The sequence below is a fragment of the Muntiacus reevesi genome, chromosome 10 (assembly GCF_963930625.1).
Source record: "Muntiacus reevesi chromosome 10, mMunRee1.1, whole genome shotgun sequence".
In the NCBI taxonomy this organism is placed as follows: Eukaryota; Metazoa; Chordata; class Mammalia; order Artiodactyla; family Cervidae; genus Muntiacus; species Muntiacus reevesi.
In genome coordinates, this window is record NC_089258.1 from 36,494,472 (window position 1) to 36,520,634 (window position 26,163).

General features: G+C 47.0%; 1 protein-coding gene across 1 annotated transcript in view; it reads right to left on the bottom strand.

Moving 5' to 3' along the window:
• The window catches only part of ASTN2 (astrotactin 2), a 984,610-nt gene that overhangs the window by 264,294 nt on the left and 694,153 nt on the right, over window positions 1–26,163 (bottom strand). Inside the window, exon 14 of the mRNA XM_065946624.1 lies at window positions 1,281–1,405. Within this exon, the coding sequence (XP_065802696.1) occupies window positions 1,281–1,405 (125 nt within the window). The remainder of the gene's footprint in view (window positions 1–1,280; window positions 1,406–26,163) is intronic.

Here is a 26,163-nt window from a genome sequence, read left to right on the forward strand (position 1 = left end):
CCTTTATTAAGGAACCCCAAATCAAAACAAATAACCCTAAGAGTCTGTACCGCTAATGCAGAACCACAACGTTCTGCATCACAGAGGCAGAGTCAGGGCCCTTACAGCTTGGAAAAGTCCCCCATAAAAGGGCTGATGAGGAGGAGCAGAGGGCATCCTGCCGAGGGATGGAAAAATACAAGCTTCAGGAGAGCCTGCCGAAGACTGCTTCCTCCTCGGAGGGGAGAGACAGAGGTTGTGGGTGGCGGGGGCTGCAGGGAACAGCAGAGGGGAGTGAAAAGGGCAGAAGAGCTGGAGCCACAGCACTTGGTCCCGGTTCGGGTAGACCTGCTCTGTGACCTTCAGCTGCTCCCTTCACCTGTCTGAGCCTGGACGCCTCATCTACAAAAGGAGAAAAATAATACCACCCTACCGCACGGCTCAGTGCCCACGTTCAAAAACAAGCTGCATAACTGATGCAGCTTAAGTGAAGAGGCTCCTGCTTGGGGTGGGGGTGGGGACGGTCCACTTACTTTATTTTAGAATGACTTAAACATGAACTGCATGTTTCTAGGTTCCATGCGTATGTGTTAACACATAGGATTTGTTTTTCTCTTTCTGCCCATACTTCGCTCTGTATCATAGGCTCTAGGTTCATCCATCTCATTAGACATGACTCCAATGTGCTCCATGGTATGGCTAAGAGAGGTGGGAAAGGCTGGGCGGTAGGAGGGAGGTTCAGGAGGGAGGGGACATATGCATACCTGTGGCTTATTCATGCTGACGTGTGGCAGAAAGCAAAGCAATATTGTAAAGCATTATCTTTCCATTAAAAATAAATAGATTTTTTAAAAAATGCACTGCATGATCTCACTTCCGTGTGGTATCTAAAACCTTTGAACTCATTAAAGCAGAGCATAGGATGGTTGGTGGGCGGTGGGGTGATGAGCAGATGCTGGCCGAAGGGTCCAGAGGTTCAGTTCTGGGGATGGATGTGTTTGCTGATCCCGCGTGCAGCCTGGTGACTGTGGTTAATAACACCACGCTGCCTACTGAAGTTTGACGAGAGGGTAAATTCGGCCCTGGCTCAGAGTCTGGAGTCTCAGGGAAGCCCCCAGTTCATTACTGCCCCTAAGAGCCCGAGAAACGGCGGGCCCCTTTCACTCCCATCCCTCGCTAGCACAGGGGCGTGGCGGGGCCCATCCTGGACGTGCTGAGCGGCTGGTCCTGCAGACCAGGGTGTGGTCAGGGGGAGGCCGGGGTCAGGCGGAGGGCAGGAACCCAGGATCTGCGTGTCTTACCAGTGAGCAGCTGCAGGTCCGGGAGGGGCTCGGACAGGACCCCCCGACACTGCTCCTCCACCGGCAGCGGGATCACCAGCAGCCCGTCAGCCAGCTGCGGGAAGTCCTTGATGAAGTTGTTCTCCCTGTGGAGAGGAGCAGAGAGACTGCCAGGTCGAGGAAGCAGAGGCTGGAGGCCTTGGGGGGTGGGGGTGTGTTGGGCAGGGGGCGGGAGCTGTGGGGCAGGCGGGCAGGAAGCCCCAAGTCACAGGAGAGACTGCTGAGTGGGGGGGTGGGCGGGCTTGCTGGGAGGGAGGCCTCTGGCTCCCTGAATCCCAGCCCCGAGAACAGAGTGCTGAGGACAGCTTCCAGAACCCAGCAGGCTGGGGCTTGAATCCCGGCCCACCTCTCACTGGCTGCACAATCTTGAGAGCAAGCTGCTGGTCCACTCGGAACCTCGGTCTCCTTGTCTATAAAAGTGAGATCTCAGGGTAGTTTGAAACATTCAACGGGATAAAGCTGCCAGCTGCTCGGGACGCAGTCTGATGTTCCATAAACTGTATATTTGGCTGTGAAACGTCCCCTTATATAAGCAGTGATGATGGTGAGCCAGCACAAGAGGGAACTGGGGATAGCATGGATTGCTTGAGGGAAAGAGGGGGTGAGAGCTGAGAGCTGAGCTGGAGAGAAGGGGTGTCTGCGCGCTCAAGTGAAAGGATCCCAAGATATCTTTCAGATTGGACTTCTCTCAGAGGTGGGCAAACTGAAACCTGGAGAAGGGGTGTGAAACTGTCACGGAGATCCCATGGCTCAGACGCAAAACCAGATCTCCCCACTCCTAGGCCAGTGGTCTCTCTGTCCCAACTTCTCCGGGTGCCTCTGTCCCTTCCCTGCAAGACCACCCCAGCGAACAGAAGACAGACCTCAGGGTGAACTCAGGCCACTGAACCCTGAACAAAGGTAGCCTTAAGCTGTGGGGGAACAGGGTGACTATGCATTGCAGGGAGACATGTGTCAATCTTCCAAACAATAGATGTGCCTGAAGTTGGAACAGCCTGTCACTGAGAGGTGGTGAGCTTGCCATACCTGGGGGCATGCAAGGGAAACTTGACAGACACTTGTCATGGACAGAATCCAGGGCATTTTCATGTTCAAACCTGACTTCTGAGGTCCCTTTTTATTCATAAATCCTCAGAATTAGAGACACTAACCACAAGCTGGAGAGGAGGGGGGAAGGCGAAGAACAAAGGGAGGTGATGTTTATCGCTTCATTTTGCCACCTGGAATGGACAGTCTTGAAATGAAAACCAGAGAGAGGCAAGCAAAAATCCGTGAGGCCAAAGCAATGCCTTTGAAGCCTGGATCTCGGGCAGTTCAAAAGGAAATGTGCAAGCGCTGTGTGGCTTGGGTCACCTTCCCATCTGTGTTCCACGTCCCCAGGTACTGCACCCCAGGCACCTGTGAAACGTGTCCCCTATTCATTCATTTAGAGAACACGTTCTCCATGTCTGACCCCTGAGCAGGCTGGACTTCAGGGGTGGACACATTATCTCCACCTTCAACATCACCAACATCTTTGTCATCATCATCTCTGACAATTAGTGACTAAGCTTCTATACTTGGCTAGGACCTGGTTAAGCACTTCACATCCATTTAATCATTTAACCTTCGCAACAACCCACAAGGCAGTCATCATTATCTTCATTTTACACACATAAAAAATGAGGTTCAGCATTAAGAGGGAGTCAGGTTGGGGTTGGAACCAGGTCTGTCTGATCGCACACCGGGGGAGGTAAGCGGCTGGGCCTGGGACTGCTGACCAGGCATGCGTGTGCGTGATGCTGAGTTTCTGGGTCCAAACTTGTACATGTAAGCATGCTATTCTAGGCATCATGTGTGTGCCCTTGTTCGTCTACATGTGTGCCTGTGATCATGGATTCTGCCCAGGTGTTGGTGGCTGGCCTTTGATTTGTCTGCATACTTGGGTATGTGGAATAGCCCCGTGAATATAAAAAGAGAGCCTGCCAGGGGCCACAGAAGTGCCCCCAAGTAGCATGCAACCCCCACGAGGGTCTAAGGAACAAAGCTTCCTCCTGTGCCCCTCATGGGGTGGCCTCTGGTTTACGGAGCTTCCCTTAGAGACATAATGAGGTGGAGGGTGTCCCCCTGCCCTAGCCATTCAACAAACACGTGCTGAGTGGAGCCCTGAGCCGAGTACTCAGGGGCCCAGAGACAGACTGGATTCTCCCCCGGCCCTTGAGATCTTCCCAGCCGTGTGGGGGAGACAGTACACCAGCCACGCAGAACAGTCAGTGAGATTGGTTACTGGGGATTCCGGAGGGCTGGAGGCTTCTGCACATGAGACCCGAGGTCTCTTCCATCCCCACGAGACCCAAACACTTGTTTCACGAGGGCACGAGGGAGACAGCTCTGAAGACTGGCACGCTGCTGTGTCCACACTGCATCCTCTCGGGGTAATCTGGAGCAGAGCCCTCTAACCTCGGTTTTCTCATCTGTCAATTAGGGACCCTGAGAGCACTTCATCCTGCCTTAATGAAATCACAGGAATAAGGATGAAGGCATAGCTGTTGGCTGAGCACCTCCTAGGCACCAGGCAATGTTCCATGTACTTTACATGAGCTCTCACCCAACCACCTTGATTAGGTGCCATCAAGACTCTGCCCACTGCCCAACCCCAGCTCAGAGGTGGACAAGCTGAAGTTCAAAGCAGTTATGTAACTGCTTAAAACCACAGCTGGGAAGGGAGATCTCAGGTGGTCCGACCCCAGAACCCACACCCCACATCACTGTACAGGTGCGGGGCGCTGAAGATGCTGTCCAGGAGCGTCACGGGCTCTCAAAGCTGGAAGGGCCGGAGCACCCTGCGGTGTGCTGAGCCCAGACAGGCTCACGCCGAAAGAAGGGGTCTGTTACTCATCGCGACTTACACACCAGTGCTCCTCTCTGCAGGTGACCTCAGGACCCTTATCCAACACCATGAGAGGGCATGATCACACCTCCCCCACCCCCCGCCCCTGCCCCACACAGGCTCTGAGATGTGACCTGACTTCCCTGGACCGACACATCAAGTACCTTTGGAAAGCGGGAGCTGAAGGCAAGCTTATCACTTTTCACTTTACCATCTAGCATCACCACCTCACAGCTTCTCCGGCTCTGATTTTCTAATTGCAGAGGAGGAGGACAGTGACCCCCTCGCCAGCGCCACGGTCCTCTCCTCTAACCCTCCGCCTTCTCTTTAAGCCGGGCTTGACTCTGTGGGCAGATGTGACCTCAGTGCGTGGCAGCACAGTGCCGGCCTCGGGATGGCAGGGGGCCAGCTCATATTCTTCTTCTTCTTGGAGGGAAGTTGTCTCCCCGAGCTTCCAGGCCATAGGAAGGGTCTCGAGGAGAAGCATGGGAAAGAGGGAGACCATGGAAAGATGGGAGTTCTCAAGCTAGTGCAAAGAGTGGGGAGAAGCGGGTGGGGGCGGGTCAGGGGGCGAAAAGGTAGCAGCAGCCGAGACCAAGGGCCTGGGTGGTCCCTCCGGGCTGCGCCCCTTGGCGTCTGCCTGGGCGATGGCCACAAGTCCTGCATGGCCTCTGCCAGCAGAGGGCGCCCGGGGCCTTCGCATCCATCAGCTCTCCCGGGAGGCAAAACGGGACACGCAAGGAGTGGAGCTGGGGATGCTCCCCTGGGCTGGGAACCTCAGACAGAGCCCAGAGCGCAGCTTCAGAATCCACCCGCCTGGGGAAGGGAGGACAGCAGGGTGCTCGCCTAAACTCAGTTGGCCCGAAAACAAATCCAGATTCTCAGAGCTTGGGTATGGGTGGGTGCGTGTGTAGTAAAAGCTATCAGGCACCTACCGAATCCTAATAAAAGGAAGATAGGAAGAAGAGTACTATTTGTGTATTGATCCTATTTTTGGTCATCTGCGATGAGCTTGGTAATGTGCCAAGATCCATGTGTGCATCATATAACTACTCTTATTATTCCCATTTTGCACATGAAGAGATGGATACTCAGAGAGGTTTGGGAACTTGTCCACCTGAGGTCCACCATCAGGAAGCTGCAAGAGGGCTCCTAGCTTAGCATCTGTTACTCAGGAAGCACACATTCAAGGGATCAGTCCTGACCACGTGCTCCTGATCCAGTAATCTGAGAGCAGGGTTGTGCTTCTGAGCCTGTGTGTGTGTGTGTGTGTGTGTGTGTGTGTGTGTCTCAAATAGCAACAGGGGTACTGCTTCTTTGTACAAACCTCTCCCCCCAAATATCCATGAAAATAGTTCCATCTCAACCGATACTAGATGGAAACAACTCATCAGATGTTTACAACAGCACATCCTGGGCCCCTGGGTCTCAGGAGAACTCTGGGAGCGGGAGGTCTCTTTTATTCCACAAACTTGTATTGGGGTTCCCCCATGTTCCAGAGACTGTGGAGAACCCTAGGGGTTCAGCAGGGGGAATCAGCAGAGGTGCCTGCAGCAGAATGCAGGCACTGTGTGAAAAGGCCTCCACCATCCAGGCCCTGCCTCTTCCTTCCGCTTGGTTTCATGAAGCACTACCGTCTGCCCACTGCCAGGCTGCACCACTGGCCTGATGTTCCTCTTACAGGGCATACTCACTTCCTGCAAAGGATCCACTCGGGATTTGCCTTCTCCCTGGAAAGCTCTTGCCCCTCCCCCACCCCTGAACCAGGCCGACTCCAACCCCACATTAATCCTCTGCCCTGGAGAGGCCTTCCCTGGGTCACTTCCCCTGTTACACCCTCTTATAAAATCCTGCTCTTTACTCACAGACTTAGAAAGTGATCTTATGGTTGCTGGGGGGAGGGATAGTTGGGGACTTTGGGAAGGTCATGTAAACACTGTAATATTTAAAATGGATAACCAACAGACTACTGTGTAACACCCGGAATTCTGCTCAATGTTATGTGCCAGTCTGGATGGGAGCGGGGTTTGGGGGAGAATGCATACATGTACATGTATATGTATATATATATGAATGTATATGTATATATATATGAATATATATATGACTGAGTCCCTTTGCTATCCACCTGAAACTATCACAACATTGTTAATACAAGACAAAGTGTTTACGGTGTTAAAAAAAATTAATCTGATGACTACAAAAAAAAAAAAAAATAAAGCTAATTATGAAGCCTGGGGAAAAAAAGAAAAAAGAATCTTGCTCTTTTCGTCCATGAGGAGTTTGACGGTTCCTAATCCAGAGATATGCATGGGGACCTGGCTGGATACCCACTCTTCCCACTAGACGGTGGGCTCCATGAGGGCCGTCCCATCTACTGTTGCCTCTCCAGGGCCGGGGGCTTCCATAGAGAGTCTGTAGTAAAGAATCTGCCTGCTAAGCAGAAGACACGGGCTCAATTCCTGGGTCCAGAAGATCCCCTGAAGAAGGAACTTTCCTTTGATGAGCTTTGGTAACTTCATCTGCAAAACAGGAGTGATGAGTTCAACTTCGAGGGGTGAGGAGGAGGATTCACATAGAGTTGTTATTGTTTTTGGCCATTCCACTTGGCTTGCTGGATCTTAATTCCCTAACGAGGGATTGAACCCGGGCCTTCGGCAGTGAAAGCTCAGAATCCCGACTACTAGACCGCCAGGGAGTTCTCCCTGAGTTATCTTTAATGCCAATCCCTTTTCCTGAATTCCACACCAGATTCTGGATTTCTCTGAGAGCCTCGGAGAGCCCAGCACAGTGCCTGCTCACAGCCCAAGCTCCCCCCTAAGCATCTGTTCAACTGCGTGCCGAGGGGAGGCAGCCTCTTCAGTCCCCATGCCGCCGGCACACCACCTCCGAGCCACACAAACCTGGGCAGCATGCCCCCAGAGCACGCGCCTCCTGCAGCTTTCCTCTCACCAGCCTTGCTCCACGCTGAGACGAATGCCAAGCGAGGGGGAGCTGGGCTCCCTGGCCATCCTCCCCACCCCTCCCGAGCTTTCCCTTCGTGCCCGTCCCCGTCTAAGAATATGTATAAGCATTTTGGATACATTAATACACAGCGACCAGCGTGCAAGAGCCGATCACCCCTCAGTTCTGGGGAAATTAGCATTTAAATTGAGGTATTTCAGGGAAGTAAATCATCCCAGAGCCAGCCAGCACTGTCTGCAGCCTTTTCTTATGGAGAGAAGACGAGGCATCTTGGCCTGCATGCTGCTGAGTTCGCAGGGAGGGGCCACACTCCCTGGCACTCTGAGGCTGCCCACCCAAGAGCACGCCCAAAAAGGATGCCCCCAAACTCCCAATACTCATGAGGGCATCTCCCCTGGTTTAAACCGGGACCTGTAACTTATCTTCAGCTAAACTGCGTCTTTTGGCCAAGTGAGATGACTGGCTGAGATGTGGTTTCTTCTGGGATCAAGGAGTTGGGGAGCCTGTCCTCCTCGTGGCTTGATCACTTCCTGGCTGGGTGGTTGGGGAAAGCTCCTCTCTACCTCTGGAACCGGGAGGGGTGGGCGGCTGGTGCTTAATATTTGTTTCTCTGAACTTCAGACTGAGAGGCATTGGACCACATCTTGTAGCCATCCTGTAGGTGCCAGAAGCATAGGGTCTCATGTTGATTAAACTGATGCTCACACTTGTTCACACCCATCCCAAGTTCTGCCCTCCTGGGAGACAGAAACTGTTCTCATGTGATTTGCTTCTTAATTAGGAGTCTTCAGGCAAGTGTTCTGTTCCAGTGTTCCAAACCGAGTCATTCTTTCGTTCAACTTTTCATTCATTTATTCAACACATGTTCACTATTATGTGCCAGGCATTGGGAAAACAAAGAAAAAACAGACACTCTCCATCCTCAAGGTGTTCACAGTCTAGTGTGAGACACATGTACAAACGCTTCCTACATACATGTGTATATGTGTGCAAGGTGAATGATAGCATTGAAAATGTTAAAAATGAAGACCTTTTCATTCCCTATGAACCATATTGGTCTATGGCAGCCCACCTGCTAAATCAAAGACATCCGCTCCTTCGATAGAAGAGCGGATGCCTTCTAGAAAAGAAAGAGAGCCATCCCTCAGTTTTGAGTCAGACCTCAAAGCTGACTTTGTACTGTCTTGAGCTAGACAACAGTTTCGAAAGCCAGCCTGTGCGGGGAGTGAAGGTCCCTTCTCTATCAAAGGCAGGCCTGGCCAACCCAGATATAATATCTTATTTTAACATGCAGTTGGTACAGGCTATGACCTCAGTGGAGTTCCCAGAGGACAGAGAAAGGAAGGTGAACCCCTTTTTCTGCCTCTAGCCTGGGGAGGCATTGCGGAGGACAGAAGACCAAGGCCGAGAGGCCGAGAGTTCAGGCCTGAGAGTCACTGACCCTACTTCAGGGCTTTTTGGGAGTCCACACCCCTCCTCACTCACCGCAGCCTCGAGGGCGGTTCCAACACGTTTAAATACCAACAAGAGTTTGGGGGAAATCCACGGGGATGGGGGTGAACAGCAGCAACAGGGTTTGCACCCCCAGATCTGAATATAGTCTTGGGGGGGTGTTGTGAGCCCCTTTATCTGACAAGCCGACAGGAGGTCCCATGGCTAGCAGGAGGTGGGCAAGAGACCAGGAGAAGTCAGCTCCCCACCCCCAAAGTCTTGTACCCACAGGGCAGAGAGAATAAGACAAGACTTTCTGGTACAACCCCCCTCCTCCCGTGGAAGCAGGATGGGAAAGGAGACCTGAGATTAGAACAAGGGTCCCATAGAGAGTGGGGACTTCATGACTTTGGACTTGGCAGTGGATTCCAACACATAGCCCCTCTCAAAAGAAACGCCTAAGACCATCCATGTATCACCATGGATGTCAGCGCAAGGGCTGAGAGCCAAGCTCAAACAGGAAATCATCGTTCGGTAAATGCCAGCAAGGGTCAGACCACATCTGTACTGATGTCATGCTCCCACCAGCCCCCGTCTGTACCTTCAGGCCAAGTGGAAGCTGGGGAGACTGCCTGGCAAGGGAAAGACAAGGCTGGCTGGTGAGGTGTTCAACTCTGAATAGACCAGACAGTTATCTTAAAGAGCACATTCTGTATCCCTAATTGGCAAGTTGACTCCTTTTTTTTTTTTTTTTTTTTTTGTTATCAGTGGAAACAAAACTTGAGGGAAAGATTAGGTCAACTGTAGAAAATGAAGAAGACTACAGTGTTCTGCATAACTGAGTTGCAGTGAAAAAAAAAAGTTTGAACCCTTAACTAATTAAAGACATGGGTACGGGTTAAAATGTAATAGTTTAAGATTCATAGAGGAGGTTCAGAAACCCAGGGAGGGGTTATCCAGGAAGAGAGTGAGGAAGGGAGGTGGTAGTGGGGCCCAGGCAAAGGTAACAGCACTGTCAAGCCCAAAAGTGTGTGGGCGCGTGCGTGCACATGCAGTATGTGATGCTGAAGAACGTGGTTATTCTGAGGGCAAGGAGACCCATTATAGGTTTGAAGCAAGAGAGTGACGCCATCCAGTTGGAGATTTAGAATCACTGCCCGGATGCAGGGTGGAGGATGGGCTGGGAAAGGGGCAAGGCTGGGGCAGGGGAGAGCCAGTTTGAATTTTGCAGCAACCCAGCCAAGACGTGATGGAGGAGTTGGATGGCAGAATACAGGGAAGAGTACCGGTCTGGGGGAGCCTCAGGAGGTAGAACCTGCTGGTCGCCATCATCGCTGCCCGTGGTGGGGGTGGAAGAAGAGTAACGGGACAGGCTGGACAGCGCGGCCACGGATGGCCGTGGCCTGCACGCCTGTCTCCATCCCAAGCCTGGTAGGTCTTGGCTTCAGGATCTATTTGGCAGATCCCCCTCTCATTCCGGAGTCTGGTGGAGATGCAGCATACACCAGCTGTCTGTTCTGGTTTCGGCCATCACCCGCTCTCCCAGGACCTATCACTGCAGTCTGATAACTGAGCTCTCAGTATCCAGCCTTGCCCCTCCAATGTGTTTACCATCCCGTGGCCAGAAGGACCAGCTCAAAGGTCAGTTCTAACTCCAGGATACCATTGGCTCCGTGTACGCGTGTTCTGCTGCTGTCACGACGAATCACGGCAACCCTCGTGGCTTAAAATGACATCAATGTATCATCTTATGCTTCTGTAAGTCAGCTGCCTGACAGGGGTTTCCAGGCTAAAATCGAGGTGTCAGTCAATTGCACACACTTTCTGAAGCTTCTAGATGAGGATCCATCTCTTTGCCTTTTCCAGCTTTTTGAGAACATCACCATTCCTTGGCTCCATCTTCAAAGCTCGTCAAGGCAAGTCAAATCCTTCTGGCATCACAAGGCTCTGAGTTCCTCTCTGGCCTCTGTCTTCCACTTTAAAGGCCCTTGAGATTATATTGGGCCTGCCTAGATAATATGGGATAATCCCTTTATTTCAAGATCAACTATTAGCCATCTTATTTCTACTTGCACCCTTAATCTCCCTGTTCCATGTACAATAATTTATTTTAGGGATTAAAACATGGACATCCCTGGGGCCATTTTTCTGCCTACCACCCTCCAGTTTTGTGCCCCCATCAAGGACTTTGCTGATGTCTCTCTGTTCATCTGGGGGATCAGTGCCCCTTCCCTGAGTTTCCACAGCTCCCATTCTTCCCCATCCTAGCATTTTCACACTGGACTTTCAGTCCTGGTCACTTTCTGTCTCTCTCACTGGACCAGGAACACGACAGGACCAGGACCCCACCTGTTTTATTCATTTCTATGGATCCAGCCTTGACACAGTGGCTGAAGCACAAATTAGGGGCTTACTAAGTGCGTATTCAGTGAACGAATGTACCCCTCCTAGTTGAATGGAATGGGAACCGGGGTGGGGGGGGGGATGCATTCAGCTGTGGTACTGCAATCCTCCTCCTATGAGGCCTGGATCAGCGCCTCGGCCACCTCTTCCAAATTCACATGCTGAAACCTAAACCCAGCGTGATGGTATGGGAAGGTGGGGCCTCTGGGAAGGCGGAACCATGATGAATAGAATGTGTGTCCTTATAGAAGAGGCCTCAGAGAACTACTTGTCCCTTCTGCCATGTGAGGACATGGGGAGAAAGTGCCATCTGTAAGCCAGAGGGTGAGATTTCACCAGGCACCAAATCTGTCAGTGCCTCGAGCTTGGACACCCCAGCCTCCAGAATGGTGAGAAACAAATGTCTGCTCTTTAGGCCACCCAGCCTACAGTGTTTTGTTATCCAGCCTGAACAAACTAGAACACTCTTCAATAACCTTGCAACTTCAGTATCATCACCTCAATGATAAAAGTGAGGAAACTGGGGTGCAGAGAAGCGAGGTCATTTTCCTAGGGTCGCATAAAATTAAATCAGGACTGTCACCTCCCCTCCCCACAACCGCCCTCTTCTCTGAGCGTGCTCACACCTGTCTTTCTCACTCCTGCTCCACCCGCAGTCACATACAGGTGTGTGTTCACACACACGGGCATCCCTGGAGGCTCAGTGGTAAAGAATCCACTGCTCGTGCAGAAGATGCGGGCTCGATCCCTGAGTTGAAAAAAATCCCCTGTTAAAGGAAATGGAGAACTCCAGTATTCCTGCCTGGGGAATCCCACGGACAGAGGAGGCTGGCAGGCTACAAGCCCGTAGGGTCACAAGAGAGTCAGACACAACTTAGCGACTAAATAACAACGATAATTCACACGCACGTACACACACTCACACACACACGGAATGTGAAGCCTGGGTCTCACACTGCCTAAGTCTCCCCTCTTTAAATGCAAACCGCTTCCGACAGTGGCACCAAACTCACTTTAGCATTCCAGGCATGGATGTTACTAACTCCTGCCCTAGTAATTGCGATCCCTGAAATTGAAAGAAATTGCAGGCTAGAGAAACATTATCTTCTCCTCAGCCACTTCGCCCTCCATCTCCTCGCCTGTGTGTGTCAGCACCGGGATTCCTCATCCTGTCACAACACGGGAACAAGCCGAGTTGCTGTCATCGGGGACTCTGCAGCTTCTTCCTGAATGGTCCCTCCGGTTCTCAAGAGCAGGAATCAAAGTCCCGATAGCCGGGCATAACATTTCAGAGCTAGGGGTGGGGAACGTTCGCCATCACTACGTCCAACCTCTGCATTTTCCCAAGCATCTACCATTATCTCTGTTTTTCAGATGCTACAAATGAGATCTGAAGAGGGAAATCAGTCTTACCCCAGATCACACAGATGTGCGGGTGCAGCCAAATGAGATCCAAGCCCACCCCTGCCTCCTTACACAGGGTCTGGGTGCAGAATCCCCTGGCCCGAGCAAACAGCTGCCCGGATGATGGAGGGGTGCCACTCAGCCTAGATCTCTCTCTCCAGTCCCTGGGCTGCAGGTACTGGTGACCCTCCCTCTCTCCCAGGGGGTGGTCTAGCTGCTAATTTTATCACAGTCAAGGTCAGAAGCCAATATCCCTCTACCTTTATAAATATTTCTATGAGCAAAATACTGAATTCTAGTTATACATGCATGCTGAAGTATTTGGGGAGAAACGTGCTAATGTCTGAAATTTACTTTGAATTACATAAAAAAATAAGATGGATAGACAGAAGGATAAATATGTAGTTACATATATATATATATTAATGACTGCATTTAATGGTAGATATACATGAGCGTTTGTTTTAAAATACTTTCAACTCTGTTGATGTTTTGAAGTTTTTATAAAATTGTTGAATAAGTTAAAAAAAAAAGGTATTTCAAGTCCAATAGGATCTTTATATTCTGGTGTTTATTCATATCTGTCTCGAAGGTCTAGCAGAATAGCAGTCACAGAACAGAAATACAAAAGCACTTGCTAAATGACTCCAAGGGCTGAGGTAATTGAGTCTCCCTAAATCCTAGTGTGTGTTTTAATTGTTCCTCATGCCTGCTCACTCCTGCCCTGGATGAGACCAGTTCTGTTAAGCCGCACCATTAACATGCTGTGTGGCAAGTCACTTCCCATCTCTGAGGGCCTTCTCAGCCCTGAGGCCACTTCCTCAACTAACACAGATGTGTCTGAACAGCTCCAGCATGAAGGGTTAAGAGGAAGTTCCCAAGAGGAGAAGCCCCGATCCTGTGGACACTGTCGGTCTTCTTTCTTACCTTTTCTGAAGCAGTCTTTGCAACCAGACACACCTGAATTTGTATCTGGGTTCCAGCCCCAGTCCCCTGTGTGGCTCTGGTTGCACAGAATGCTGAATTTTTCTAGGCCACTGTGTGCTTATCAGAAAACCAGGAATATCATTTTTATAAGAAAAAGGAAATCAATCCTGGATATTCACTGGAAACACTGATGCTGAAATTGAAGCTCCAATACTTCGGCCACCTGGCGTGAAGAGCAGGCTCACTGGAAAAGACCCTGATGATGGGCAAGATTGAGAGCAGGAGGAGAAGGGGGGTAACAGAGCTTGAGATGGTTGGACAGCATCACCGACTCAGTAGACATGAGTGTGGGCAAACTCCGGGAGATGGTGAAGGACAGGGAAGCCTGGCGTGCTGCAGTGCATGGGGTCACAAAGAGTCGGACATGACCCAGCGACTGAAAAACAACAACTGTTGGTTTATCGGAAAAAATGGGAATAATGTGGTTCAGATGGTAAAGAATCTGCCTGTGATTTCCTGTGATGCAGGACACCTGGGTTCAATTCCTGGGTTTGGAAGATTCCCTGGGGGAGAAGATGGCTACCCACTCCAACATTCTTGCCTGGAGAATTCCATGGACAGAGGAGCCTGGCAGGCTGCAGTCTATGGGGTCACAAAGAGTCAGACACGACTGAGTGACTAACACTTCCATTTCACTTTTACCTCACATACTTGCTGCAAAGACTAAGAAAGTCCATAGTATGAACAGCTCAGCAGAAGGCCAGAGACTAGCAAGCTCTCAGTAAATGGTAGTCACTGCTGCCGGAGAAAGCACTGCTCCAGCACAGTTTAATTTAGCATTCTTAAAAAGCCTTGATTACGAATAAGAAAGATGCAGATTTCAGAGCTGAAACAGACCTCAAATTCTTCTCTTTTACTCCTTTCCACCCAGCATACGCAGCTTGTCCAAGTCACATGATAGAGCTATAATAAGAATGCAGGGCAGGTGGTCACTAATTTGGGAGTCTTCTCTTTATACATGGAATTTTTTTTTCCTGGTTGTTTGATTCTTTTGTAACCACATACCCTACTCCTGGCTTCTAGGAGAGTTATTCATGCTCTGGGCAATGCCCCCAGCCCCATGTGTTGAATACTTCTCTTCCTACCTCAGCATACACTGAAAGTGTTGTGGGGTGTTTATTTCTACCACATTCAGAGACTATGTCTTCTCTCTCCTTCTCCAGCTTCCAGCAAAGCTTTAGGTATATAGAAGAATCTTAAAAACTGTGAAATTGGACCTCCAGTAGGTTGGACTCCAAATTAGAAGAATAAAAAGATGCTTCAATGCTAATTATTAGGGAAATGAAAATCAAGTTACCATAAGGCATCAATACAGTTGCCATTCTGACTGGTCAAAATGACCAACATCAAGAAGTCTGCAGACAATGAATGTCAGAGAGAGAGGAGAGGAAAGGGAACCTCCTACAGTGCTGGTGGAAACGTAAGCTGGTAGAGCCACAATGGAGAATGGTATGGAAGTTCCTTAAAAAACTAAAAATAGAGCTATGATATGATCTAGCAATCCCACTCGTGGGCGTATATATGAAGAAACCCACAATTTGAAAAGATACATGGACCCCAATATTCACTGTAGCACTGCTTACAATAGCCAAGACACAAAAACAATCTAAATGCCCATTTAAAAATGAATGGATAAAAAAGGTGTAATACATATATACAATGGAATATTACTCAGCCATAAGAAGAATGAAATCATGCCTTTGGAGCCATATGAATAGACCTAGAGATTATCTTCTGTGGCAGCTCATCTGGTAAAGAATTCACCTGCAATGCAGGAGACTCTGGTTCAATTTCTGGTTGGGAAGTTCCCCTGGAGAAGGGATAGGCTACCCAGTCCATATTCTTGGACTTCCCTGGTGGCTTATATGGTAAAGAACCCGCCTGCAATGTGGGAGACCTAGGTTCTATCCCTGGGTTGGGAAGATCCCCTGGAGAAGGGCATGGCAACCCACTCCAGTAGTCGGGCCTGGAGAATCCCATGGACATAGGAGCCTGGCGGGCTACAGTCCACGGGGTCGCTAAGTCAGACACACTGAGCGACCAAGCAGAGCACAGAGACGGTGGTGCTAAGCGGAGTAAGTCAGAGAAAAGAGGAACAGCATGTGACATCAGTTACACATGGAATCTAAGAAAATGATACAAATGGACTTGCTTACAAAACATGGAAAATAAACTTAGGGTGACCAAAGAGGAAAGGTGGGAAAGGGATAAATTGGGAGGCTGGGGCTAACATATAGACACTACTGTATGTAAACCTGATCATCAGTAAGGACCTACTTTATATCACAGGGGACCCCACTCAGGAATACGCCTCTCAGTATTACTCTGTGATAACCTATATGGTAAAATAATCTGGAAAAGAATAAACATATGTGTGTGTGTGTATAACTGAATCACTTTGCTGTACACCCAAAACTAATACAACTTTGGAAATCAACTATACTCTAACATAAACTTAAATTAAAAAAAAGAAGATGGTTTAAAACTCTAACTTAAAGCAACAGATAGGAAAAAAACTCAGAGGCACATTTGAACTGACCACACAGCATTCATGCATTTATCATAACATCATTTCTGGTCGTAGTTAGAGAGGGAAAACTTTTTTTTTTTTAATTTAATCCAAGCCATGAGGCACCCTTTGGAAACTGAACATGTGACCTCCGAATAGCTGGTTCTGGTGTGAATGTGTGGCTGGGGTCACATCTTTGAAAGTTTCCACTTCCCTTTCTTTCCCCTCCCCGCTAGGGTATCTTGGAAGTCTTCCCATATAGCCATCTCTAATGAGCTTTGCAAAATGAGAAAATTACTGCTGTGGAAGAAAAACCTAACAGCGATTGCTTTCTTGTTTGCGCGCTCTCTCTCCTCTTTCTCATTCCCTTTTTTATTAGTCATTAGTAATGGAGGAAGAAAACACCCAAAGGCAATAGAGAGGCAGCAACATGTGCACGTACTTCCTACAACACTGAGCTAATGAGGAGCTCCAACCATCTTTCACATTCCTTCATTTCCAATTCCCAACACATCTGACATCAGTTGCAGCCAAGTCCACAACCCAGCTAGTGTGGACATTAGCTAGTTTACATGATAACCAAGGTAAAGTATGCATACCGCTACAGGACAGTTGGAAATGGCTTTTAAGTGCTCCTTAAAAATCAACAGATGTCAAAATTTTAAAGGGACCTAGGAAAACAAAAATCTAGTTAATGAACACACTTTTTTGGCCTTTTCAAAATCTGACATCAAAATGTAATTCATTTCAGTTTCTAAGACCCTGGATCTACCTTTCAACCTTGTTAATTACTGATCACATTGTCATATGCAATCACATGGTCATGCTGAAAGTCAGGTTTGCCTGCAACAACTGTACCTACATGCATTGAGAATGAATCTTAAACTCCATCTCTTAATAGGTATGTGCTCCTGGGAAAGTTATTTCATTTCAGGAGCCTCAGTTACCTCGCTTGTAAAATGCGGATCACGATAATATCAGTTTTGATAGACTCAATTACAAAGATCAAAGGCGTAATGAGCATAAACAGCTGAGTATATGTTTAACTGAGTGGCAGTTACTGTTACTATGATCATCATTTATTTCCCAGTAAGAAGGACCAAGTTTAAGTCTTGTTTTCCCTATCTTTTACAACAGTAAATAAACTGCCACGCTTTATTAAATTTCACTCTCCACATTTGTAGGAGGGACTAAGTAACAGTACTGATGATTCTAAGTTGTGGAACTAAATGCACGGTGATGGTGCACCATGGGATGCACATGGTTCCTCATGCTATGCACTCTTAACTATCATTATTATTATTATTATTATTATTAGGAATGTAATTTGTTGTTTTTAATAATATATAGTAGAAAGTCCAAAAGAATCAAAGGCAGCAACAAAAAATTCCTAGAACTAATGAACAATTGTGCCAGAGTTATAGGATGTAAAGTTAATCTACAAAAATGTAATTATTTCCAATATGCCAGCAATGAACATTTGGAATTTGAAATTAAAAACACAATACCATTTACACCGGCATGAAAAAATGAAATGCTTAAGTATAAATCTAACAAAATATGTGTTAGACCTACATGAGGAAACTATAAAAACAGTGATGAAAGAAATCAAAGATCTAAATAAATGGAAAGATATTTATGTTCATGTTCAGTGTTGTCAAAATGTCAGTTTTTCCCAAATTGATCTATAGATTCAATGCAATCCCAAGAAGTTATTTTGTAGAGGCTGACAAACTCATTCTAAATCGTATATGGAAAGGTCAAAACCCCAGAACAGCCAATATAAAAACAAAGTCGGAGAACTGATACTATCCGACTATAAGACTTATTATAAATCTACATTAATTGAGACAATATTGTTTTGGTGGAATAGGTGACCAATCATAGATCAGGGAATAAAACAGAGAACACAGAAATATAGCCACACAAATCTATCAACTAAGATTTGATAAAGAAGCAAAAGCAATTCAACAGAGAAAGGACAGTGTTTCAAAAAAGGGAGTTAGAACAAACATGCAAAAAAAAACCTAGACACAGACCTTACACTTTTTATAAAAACTGACCCCCAATTAATCATAGACCGAAATTCAAAACACAAAACTATAAAAGAAGACAACACAGGAGAAAAATCCTGGTGATCTTGGGTTTGGTGATGAGTTTTTAGATAAAACATAGAAAGCATGACCCATTAGAGAAAAAAAAAATAAGTCAGACTTTATTAAAATTAAGAACTGCTCTGTGAAAGACACTGTTAAAGAGAGTGAAAAGATAATCTATGGTCTGGGAGAAAAAAACTGTAAAATACATATCTGATAAAACACTTGTATTCAAAAAGAAAAGAATTCTGTCCAAATTACACAGAGAAAACTTAAAATTCCACAATAAGAAAACAAACAACCAGATTTAACGAGTGACAAAAGAGCGGAACAGGCGTCTAACCAAAGAACACACACAGACAGCAAGTAAGCATATGAACAGACGCACAGCACGTGCCGTTCTGGAATTGAGAATAAAAATAAGTTACATAACTATTAAAATGGCTAAAATTGAAAACACTGACTTCATCAAATGCTGGTGAGGATGTGGACAGAGCAACAGGGAGAGTTCATTACTGGTGGGAGTGGACGATGGAACAGCAACTTTGAAAGGCAGTTAGGCGGTTTGTGATGAAGCTGTTGTATTTCTTGATATTTACTAAAATCAATGGAAAACTTATGTCTAAGCAAAACACTGCCCATGAGTGCTGACAGTGACCTTATTCATCCTTGATTAATTTGGAGGCAACCGAGTTATCCTCCAATAGATGACTAGATTAAAAATACCATGGTGCATCCATATGATGGGGCTGCTCTCAGCGATAAAAATAAACGAGTCATCAAGTCACAGAAAGACATGGAAAAACTTTAAAGGCATATTGCTACCTGAGAATAGCCAGTCAGAAGAGTCTATATGCTGCATGATTCCAACAAGATGACATTTTGGAAAGGTAAAACTTTGAAGACAGTTAAAAAGATCAGTAGTTGCCAGGAGTTCAGGGAGAGAGATGGAGGGATGAATAGGTGTTCCGGGGGATTTTTAGAATGGTGAAACTATTCTGTATCACACTATAATGGTAGACACGTGATATTATGCATTTGTCAAAATCCCAAGAACTGTACATCACAAAATCAACTATGGGCTGTAGTTAATAGCATTGCATCAACACCAGGTCATCAGTTGTCACATATACACCACCTTAATGTAAGATATTAATAACAAGAGGAACCATGTGTTAGGGGATATCGAGGGTCACAGGTACTAGGTAATTCCTTCTTCATTTTTGTATAAATCTAAAACTGCTCTAAAATAATTATTAATTAAAATAATGATAAAATATGCATAGGCAGATAGTTTATTAAACTGTACTGTTATGCAGCAGAGGTTGACAGACTGCAGCCTTCTAGTCTATCCTGCCCCCACTTACTTTCTTATTTTTAATTTGGGTATGGTTGCTTTACAGCGCTTTACTAGTCTCTGCTGTACAATGAAGTCAATCAGCGATATGTCTAGATAAATCCTCACTCTCTTGAACCTCCCTCCCTACCCCTCCTCATCCCATCCTTCTAGATCCAAACAGAGCACTGAGCTGAGCTCCCACTAGCTATCTAGTTTACACTTGGTGATATATTTATGTCAGTCCTAATCTCCCAGTTCATCCAGTCCCGCCCCCTACCTCCCACTTTCAGAAGTAACATTTAGGTAGAACACAGAACCCCCTCCCCCATTTATTTACTTTATCTGTTGCTGCTTTCACATTATAATGGCAGAGTCTAGAAGTTATCATTAGAACCTGTATGGCCCACAAAGCTGAAAATATATGCTACCTGGGCCTTCCAGAAAAAAAAAAAAAGTTGGCTGACTCCTGTTTTAAAGAAGAGATTTTAGTCTGGGAAGTACATTTAGAAGTTGTTCAGTTCAATTACCTAATAAATTCTGGAATCTGTACTACTTTATCATCCTGGGAGAAGTGGTTCCCTAGTCTAACCTCTGCAGCGACTGTGAAATTCTGCACGCTAACCTTGACATTAGAAATCAGCCTCGCTTCCTCCGCCTGTTATTCCTTTAACCCCCCAAGCCCACCCTTCCCATCCAGAAATACCACATGCGTGTATGCGAAGTCCCTTCAGTTGAGTCCGACTCTTTGAGACCCTCTGGATTAGAGCCCGCCAGGCTCCTCTGTCCGTGGGATTCTCGAGGCAAGAATACTGGAGTGAACTGCCAGGCCCTACTCCAGGGGATCTTCCCGACCCAGGGAATGAACCCGTCTCCTAAGTCTCCTGCATTAGCAGGCAGGTTCTTTACCACCAGCGCCAGCTGGAAGCACCAAAATACCACAGCAGAGCAGAACTGGGGCATGAACTCATCACTCAGAGCCTTCCTTCTAAGCCGTGAGTCCCGACTCAATCACTTCTGCTTCCAGCAACATCCTGGTTATCAGCTGTTTGTTCATATCTGTGCCCCAACCCCCCGCTTCTGATTTCCAGTTTCAACGCCAAGCCCAGGTGCCCCAGCTATGGCCCTGGCTCCTCTGGATCCATTTAATTAAAAAGTACTAGGCTAAATAATGGCCCCCAGAGATAGCCAGGTTCTAATTTCTGGGACCTGTAAATGTTACCTTATATTATGGGCTGAGCTGTGTCTCCGCTCAACATTCTATATCTATGTTGTTTTTGTTGTTTAGTCACTCAGTCGTGTCCGACTCTTTGAGACCCCATGGACTGCATCACACCCTGCCTCCCTATCCCTTACTATCTCCTGGAGTATGCACAAGTTCATTGCATCAGAGATGTCGTCCAGCCATCTCATCTTCTGATGCCCTCTTCCCCTTCTACCCTCAATCTTTCTCAGCATCGGGGACTTTCCAATGAGTCATCTGTTTGCATCAGATGACCAAAATACTGGAGCTTCTTCTTCAGTATCAGTCCTTCCAGTGAATATTCAGGGTTGATCTTCCTTAAGACTGACTGGTTTGATCTTCTTGCAGTCCAAGGGACTTTCAGGAGTCTTCTCCAGCACCGCAGTTGGAAGGCATCAATTCTCCAGTGTTCTGCCTTCTTTATGGTCCAGCTCTCACAACTGTATGTGACCACTGAGAAGATCACAGCCTTGACTATACAGACCTTTGTTGGCAGAGTAAAATCCCTGTTTTTCAATATACTGTCTAGGTTTGCCATTGCCTTCCTGCCAAGAAGCAACTGTCTTCTGATTTCACGGCTGCAGTCACTGTCCACAGTGATTTTGGAGCCCAAGAAAAGGAAATCTGTCACTACTACCACCTTTTCTCCTTCTATCTGCCATGCAGTAATGGGGCTGGATGCCCTGATCTTCGCTTTTTAAATATTTAGATTTAAGCCGGATCTTTCACTTTCCTCCTTCACCCTCATCAAGAGGCTCTTTAGTTCCTCTTCGCTTTCTACCATTAGAGTGGTATCTGCATATCTGAGGTTGTTGATGTTTCTCCCGCCTATCTTGATTTCAGCTTGGAACTCATCCAGTCTGGCATTTCTCATGATGTGTCTCAGCATATAGGTTAAACAAAGAGGGCGACAGCAGACAGCCCTGCCATATTCCTTTCTCAATTTTGAACCAATCAGTTGTTCCAGTCAGGATTGTAACTGTTGCTTCTTGACCCACATCCAGGTTTCTCAGGAGACGGGTTAGGTGTTCTGGTATTCCCATCTCTCCAGGAGCCGTCCACAGTTTGTCATGATCCACACAGTTAAAGGCTTTAGTGTAGTCGATGAAACAGAGATAGGTGTTTTCTCTGAAATTCCCTTGCTTTCTCTATAATCCAGCAAATATTGGCAATTTGATCTCTAATTCCTCTTTCTTTTCTAAACCCAGCCTGGCCATCTGGAAGTTCTTGGTTCACATAATGCTGAAGACTAGCATGCAAGATTTTAAGCATGGCCTTACTAACATAGGAGATGAGTGAGATTGTCCAATGGTTAGCACATTTTTTGGTACTACCTTTCTTGGGAATTGGGATGAGGACTGACATTTTCCAGTTCTGTGGCCACTGCTGGGTCTTCTTCCAGATTTGCTGACACAAGGAATGCAAAACCTTGATGGCATCGTCCTTTAGGGATGTGAATAGTTCTGCGGGAATTTCATCGCATCCACTAGGTTTATTAACAGCAGTGCTTCTTAAGCCCCGCTTGACTTCCCACTCCAGAATGTTTGGCTCTGGGGAACTAACCACGCCATCATAGTAATCCGGTTCATTAAGATCTTTTTTATACAGTTCTTCTGTGTATTCTGCCATCTCATGTTGATCTCTTGATCCCCTTCAAGGGTCACTGCCTTGGGGTGAAGGGGCTTGCGTAACTCAATGAATCTATGAGTCATGCCGTGCAGGGCCACTCAAGGCAGACGGGTCATAGCGGAGAGGTTCTGACAAAACGTGATCCACTGGGGTAGGGAATGGCAAACATCCCAGTTTACTTGCTGTGAGAACCTCATAAACTACATATATATGTAATTCATATATTTATACACACACACACACACACATATATACACATATATATTTTTTAATTGTTTTTGGAGTATAGTTGATTTACAGTGTTGGGTTTCTGCCATTCAGCAAAGTGAATCAGTTATTGTTGTTGTTTTGTCGCTAAGTCATATCCAACTCTTTTGCAACCCATGGATTGTGGCCCACCAGGCTCCTCTGTCCATGGGATTTCCCAGGCAAGGATACTGGAGTGGGCTGCCATTTCCTTCTCCAGGGAATCTACCTGACCCAGGGATCAAACCCACGTCTCCTGCATTGGCAGGCAAATTCCTTATCACTGAGCCACCAGGGTAATCTGAATCAGTTATATTATACATCCACATACATCCACTCTTTTTCAGATTCTTTCTCCCACAGGTGAATGCAGAGTATTGAGGAGAGTTCCTGGTACGTCCTTGTTAGTTATCTGTTTTATATAAAGTAGTGTGACTCCAATACATAAAGGATTGGGACAGACATAGACTTCTACATATTGAAGTTTTTACAGTACCCCCCAGAATTTCAGGATATGTCCATATTTGAAGATGGGACTCCTAGAGAAGCAATTATGTTAAAATGGGGCATTAGGGCAGGCTCAATCTGGTATGATTGGTGTCCTATCAGAAGAGGAATCTTGGACTCATGGGAACACTACGGATGCATAAGGAAGACCCTGTGGGGACCCAGGGCAAAGGTGGTCATCCAAAGCCAGAGAGACAGGCCCCGGAGGAAACTAAACCAGCTGACACCTTGACCTTGGACTCTAGCCTCCAGAACTACAAAAAACAAAATTCTGTTGTTTAAGCCACCCCATCTCTGCTATTTTTGTATGGCAGTTTGTATGGCAATTAACCTTATACAGCAAAAGAGACTTTTGAGAGGAAGAGGCCCCTAATCCAATCTCTCCATCCACTTTAAAGATCTTAAAATTGGGAGATTATCCTAGATCATCCGGTGTGCCCGAAGTGCCATCACACACATGTCTCTATAAAAGGAAAGCAGAGTGATATGTCCACAAAAGGGGCAGAAGAGGATATAGAGGTGGAAAGGGAGACTGGAGTGATGTGGCTACAAGCCAAGGAATGCCAGCAGCTGGAAGAAACAGCAGCGGATTCCCCCAGCAGCCTCTAGAAGGAACTCCTCGTAACATTTCAGTTTTAACCTCACAAGACTCAGTCTGGATTTTCTGGCCTCTAGACAGTGAGAGAATAAATGTATGTTGTTTTGACCACTAAGTATATAACAGTAATTTGTTATGGCAGCCATATGAAATAAGTATGCACACTTTCTCAGATAAATACAATGTTTGGCTTAGTTTGGTACACACACTCTGCTTCTCCAATAGCCATCCAGCTCTCAAGCAGGAGCCAGACAGCCACTTAACCACTTTTCTGCCCAAATAAGAGCAGTGAGTTCATGTAACTACATTTGCAGATACTCTGAGAGGCAAGGCTTTGCTGTCAGCCAGAACCAAGTTTGAATTCCCATTCCAAAACAACTTATCTATATGATTTTTGGCATGCTATACAACCCATTTAAACTTCAATTTCCCGATCAGTGTATGGGGCTCAAACTGAGAGTCTGCTAGGATTGTTTTGAGGATTTTGAATGATATAGGTAAAATGAAGGACACATTTGCTTGAATAAAGTTGTTTTTTATGATCCCAATAGGTAACAGTGCATGCTAAGTCGCTTCAGTCATGTCTGACTTTTTGAGACCCTCTGGACCGTAGCCTGCCAGGCTCCTCTGTCCATGGGATTCCCAGGCAAGAATACTGGAGTGGGTTGGCATGTCCTCCTCCAGGGGATCTTCCCGACCCAGGGACTGAACCCCCGTCTCTTAAGTCTTCTGCATTGGCAGGTGGATTCTTTACCATTATTGCCACCTGAGAAGCCTAGATAATAGTAATAATTGCTATTAACTGTGCTAGATTCTGCAGAAATTCTGAGTGTACCTGATTTCCTTTTCTCAAAGCCAAAAAGGGACTTCACAGACCATGCTCTGGTGTGTAGCTCTGGCACCAATTAATTTGTACCAACGACTTCCTTCTCTCATCCATTAGTATCTGTAACTACGAGATGCTTAGAATTATAAAAAAAAAAAAAAAAGCATGGCCATTACTAACATCAAATCCTGCCATTTGGCTCTTAAGGGAAGTCTTAAGTGGCTTAGAGTCAGAAAGGTTAAGCAACTTGGTCAAGGTCGCATAGCTCATCAGTAACAACTTTGGGATTCAGGTCCAAGTCTCCAAGGTGCTGTCCACTCTATCACGCTGTGTCACACCAGCTAAGCCTGGCTCTCCACATCTTACACCCAGAGATGGCATGCTGCCACCTACAGTACTTCTTAAATTGGCCCAGGTGTTTCCGGACCTATAAGACCAGACTCCCTGCTTCCACCTTGTGAGGACTTCCTCCCCAAGGCAGCTCCTGGTGAGGACACGGATGGGAGGGCTCCCGGCAGGTGGTGGGAAGCTCTGAGCTTCTGGGTCCTTGCGTGGGAGAAGGTGGCGACATACCTAAGAGTCCTCCCCTCCACAGGAAACCAGGCAACCGGGCACTTGCCCAGGGTGCCTTCCTGCTCTGTCAGCAATCCAGACCAGATGGCTAATTAGCTGAAATTTGCGACTGCATCTGCGATGCTGTTTCTCCTTTTGGCATGTGTGAACTCAGCTAGGAAGCCACGGGAGGCTCCTGGCCCACTGGGAGTGTGGTGCTCATGGGGGCTGCAGGGTGTGTCTCTGGCTCGGGGAGTGGGATGTGTGGGTGGCTGAGGGTCTGAAAAACGGAGGGTGGAGAGGGCCGTTTGACCAGCTGAGGATGGGTTTTTACGGTGGTTACATGGAAGCTGGGACATAATGTCACCCGGCCCCCATCTGTGTTTGCTGGCAGAGCCCCTCAAAGAGAGGCCAATCTTCCCATGGTAGGATGTAGGGTTCATCCTCTGGTCAGCACTGTCCTTCAATTCCACCCTCGGTCACTGCAGAAGATCTGTCTCCCCAGTTTACACCACTGTCTCCCCAGAACACAGGACAAGGTCCCCGATGTAGGAGGTGTCCAATAAAGGAGGCTGAGGGGCCTAAGGGGTCTTTGGTTCCTCATTTGTAGAATGAATCATAAAAGCTATAGTCTACCATTTTGTTAGGATTAGATGAATAAAAAAATAAATACACACAGCACCTACAGCAGTCCCTGACATAAGGACAGGTGCTTAGTAATAATCTGTTGAATGAACGAATGGATGAATAGCAGGATGAAAAGGCTAGTGAATGTCAGGACTGGAAGAAGCCTCAAAATTGAGTCCAGTCCTCGCACTGTGCCTCAGCTTCTTCACCTGTGAAGTGGGGACAAGAAAACTACCTCTCTTATTGGGGTTCTGGAAGATGAAAGAAATAACACATGTAGATCTTTGAGAAGAGTTCCTAGAAGGTAGTAGGTGAAAAATGAAAAGGCTCAGTTGGGTCTGATTTTGTGGCCTCATGGACCATAGCCCACCAGGCTCCTTTGTCCATGGAATTCTCCAGGCAAAAAATACTGGAGTGGGTTGTCATTCTCTTCTCCAGGGGATCTTCCCGAGCTGGGGATCAAACGTGGGTCTCCTAAATTGCAGGCAGATTCTTTACCATCTGAGCCACACGAGGAGTTAGTAAATGTTTAGTAAATACCGGTGCTGCTGTTGTGAATAATGATGCAAAGGGGAAAATCTGCTGTGGCAGAGGGGAAGGGCTCTGTCCAGACAACT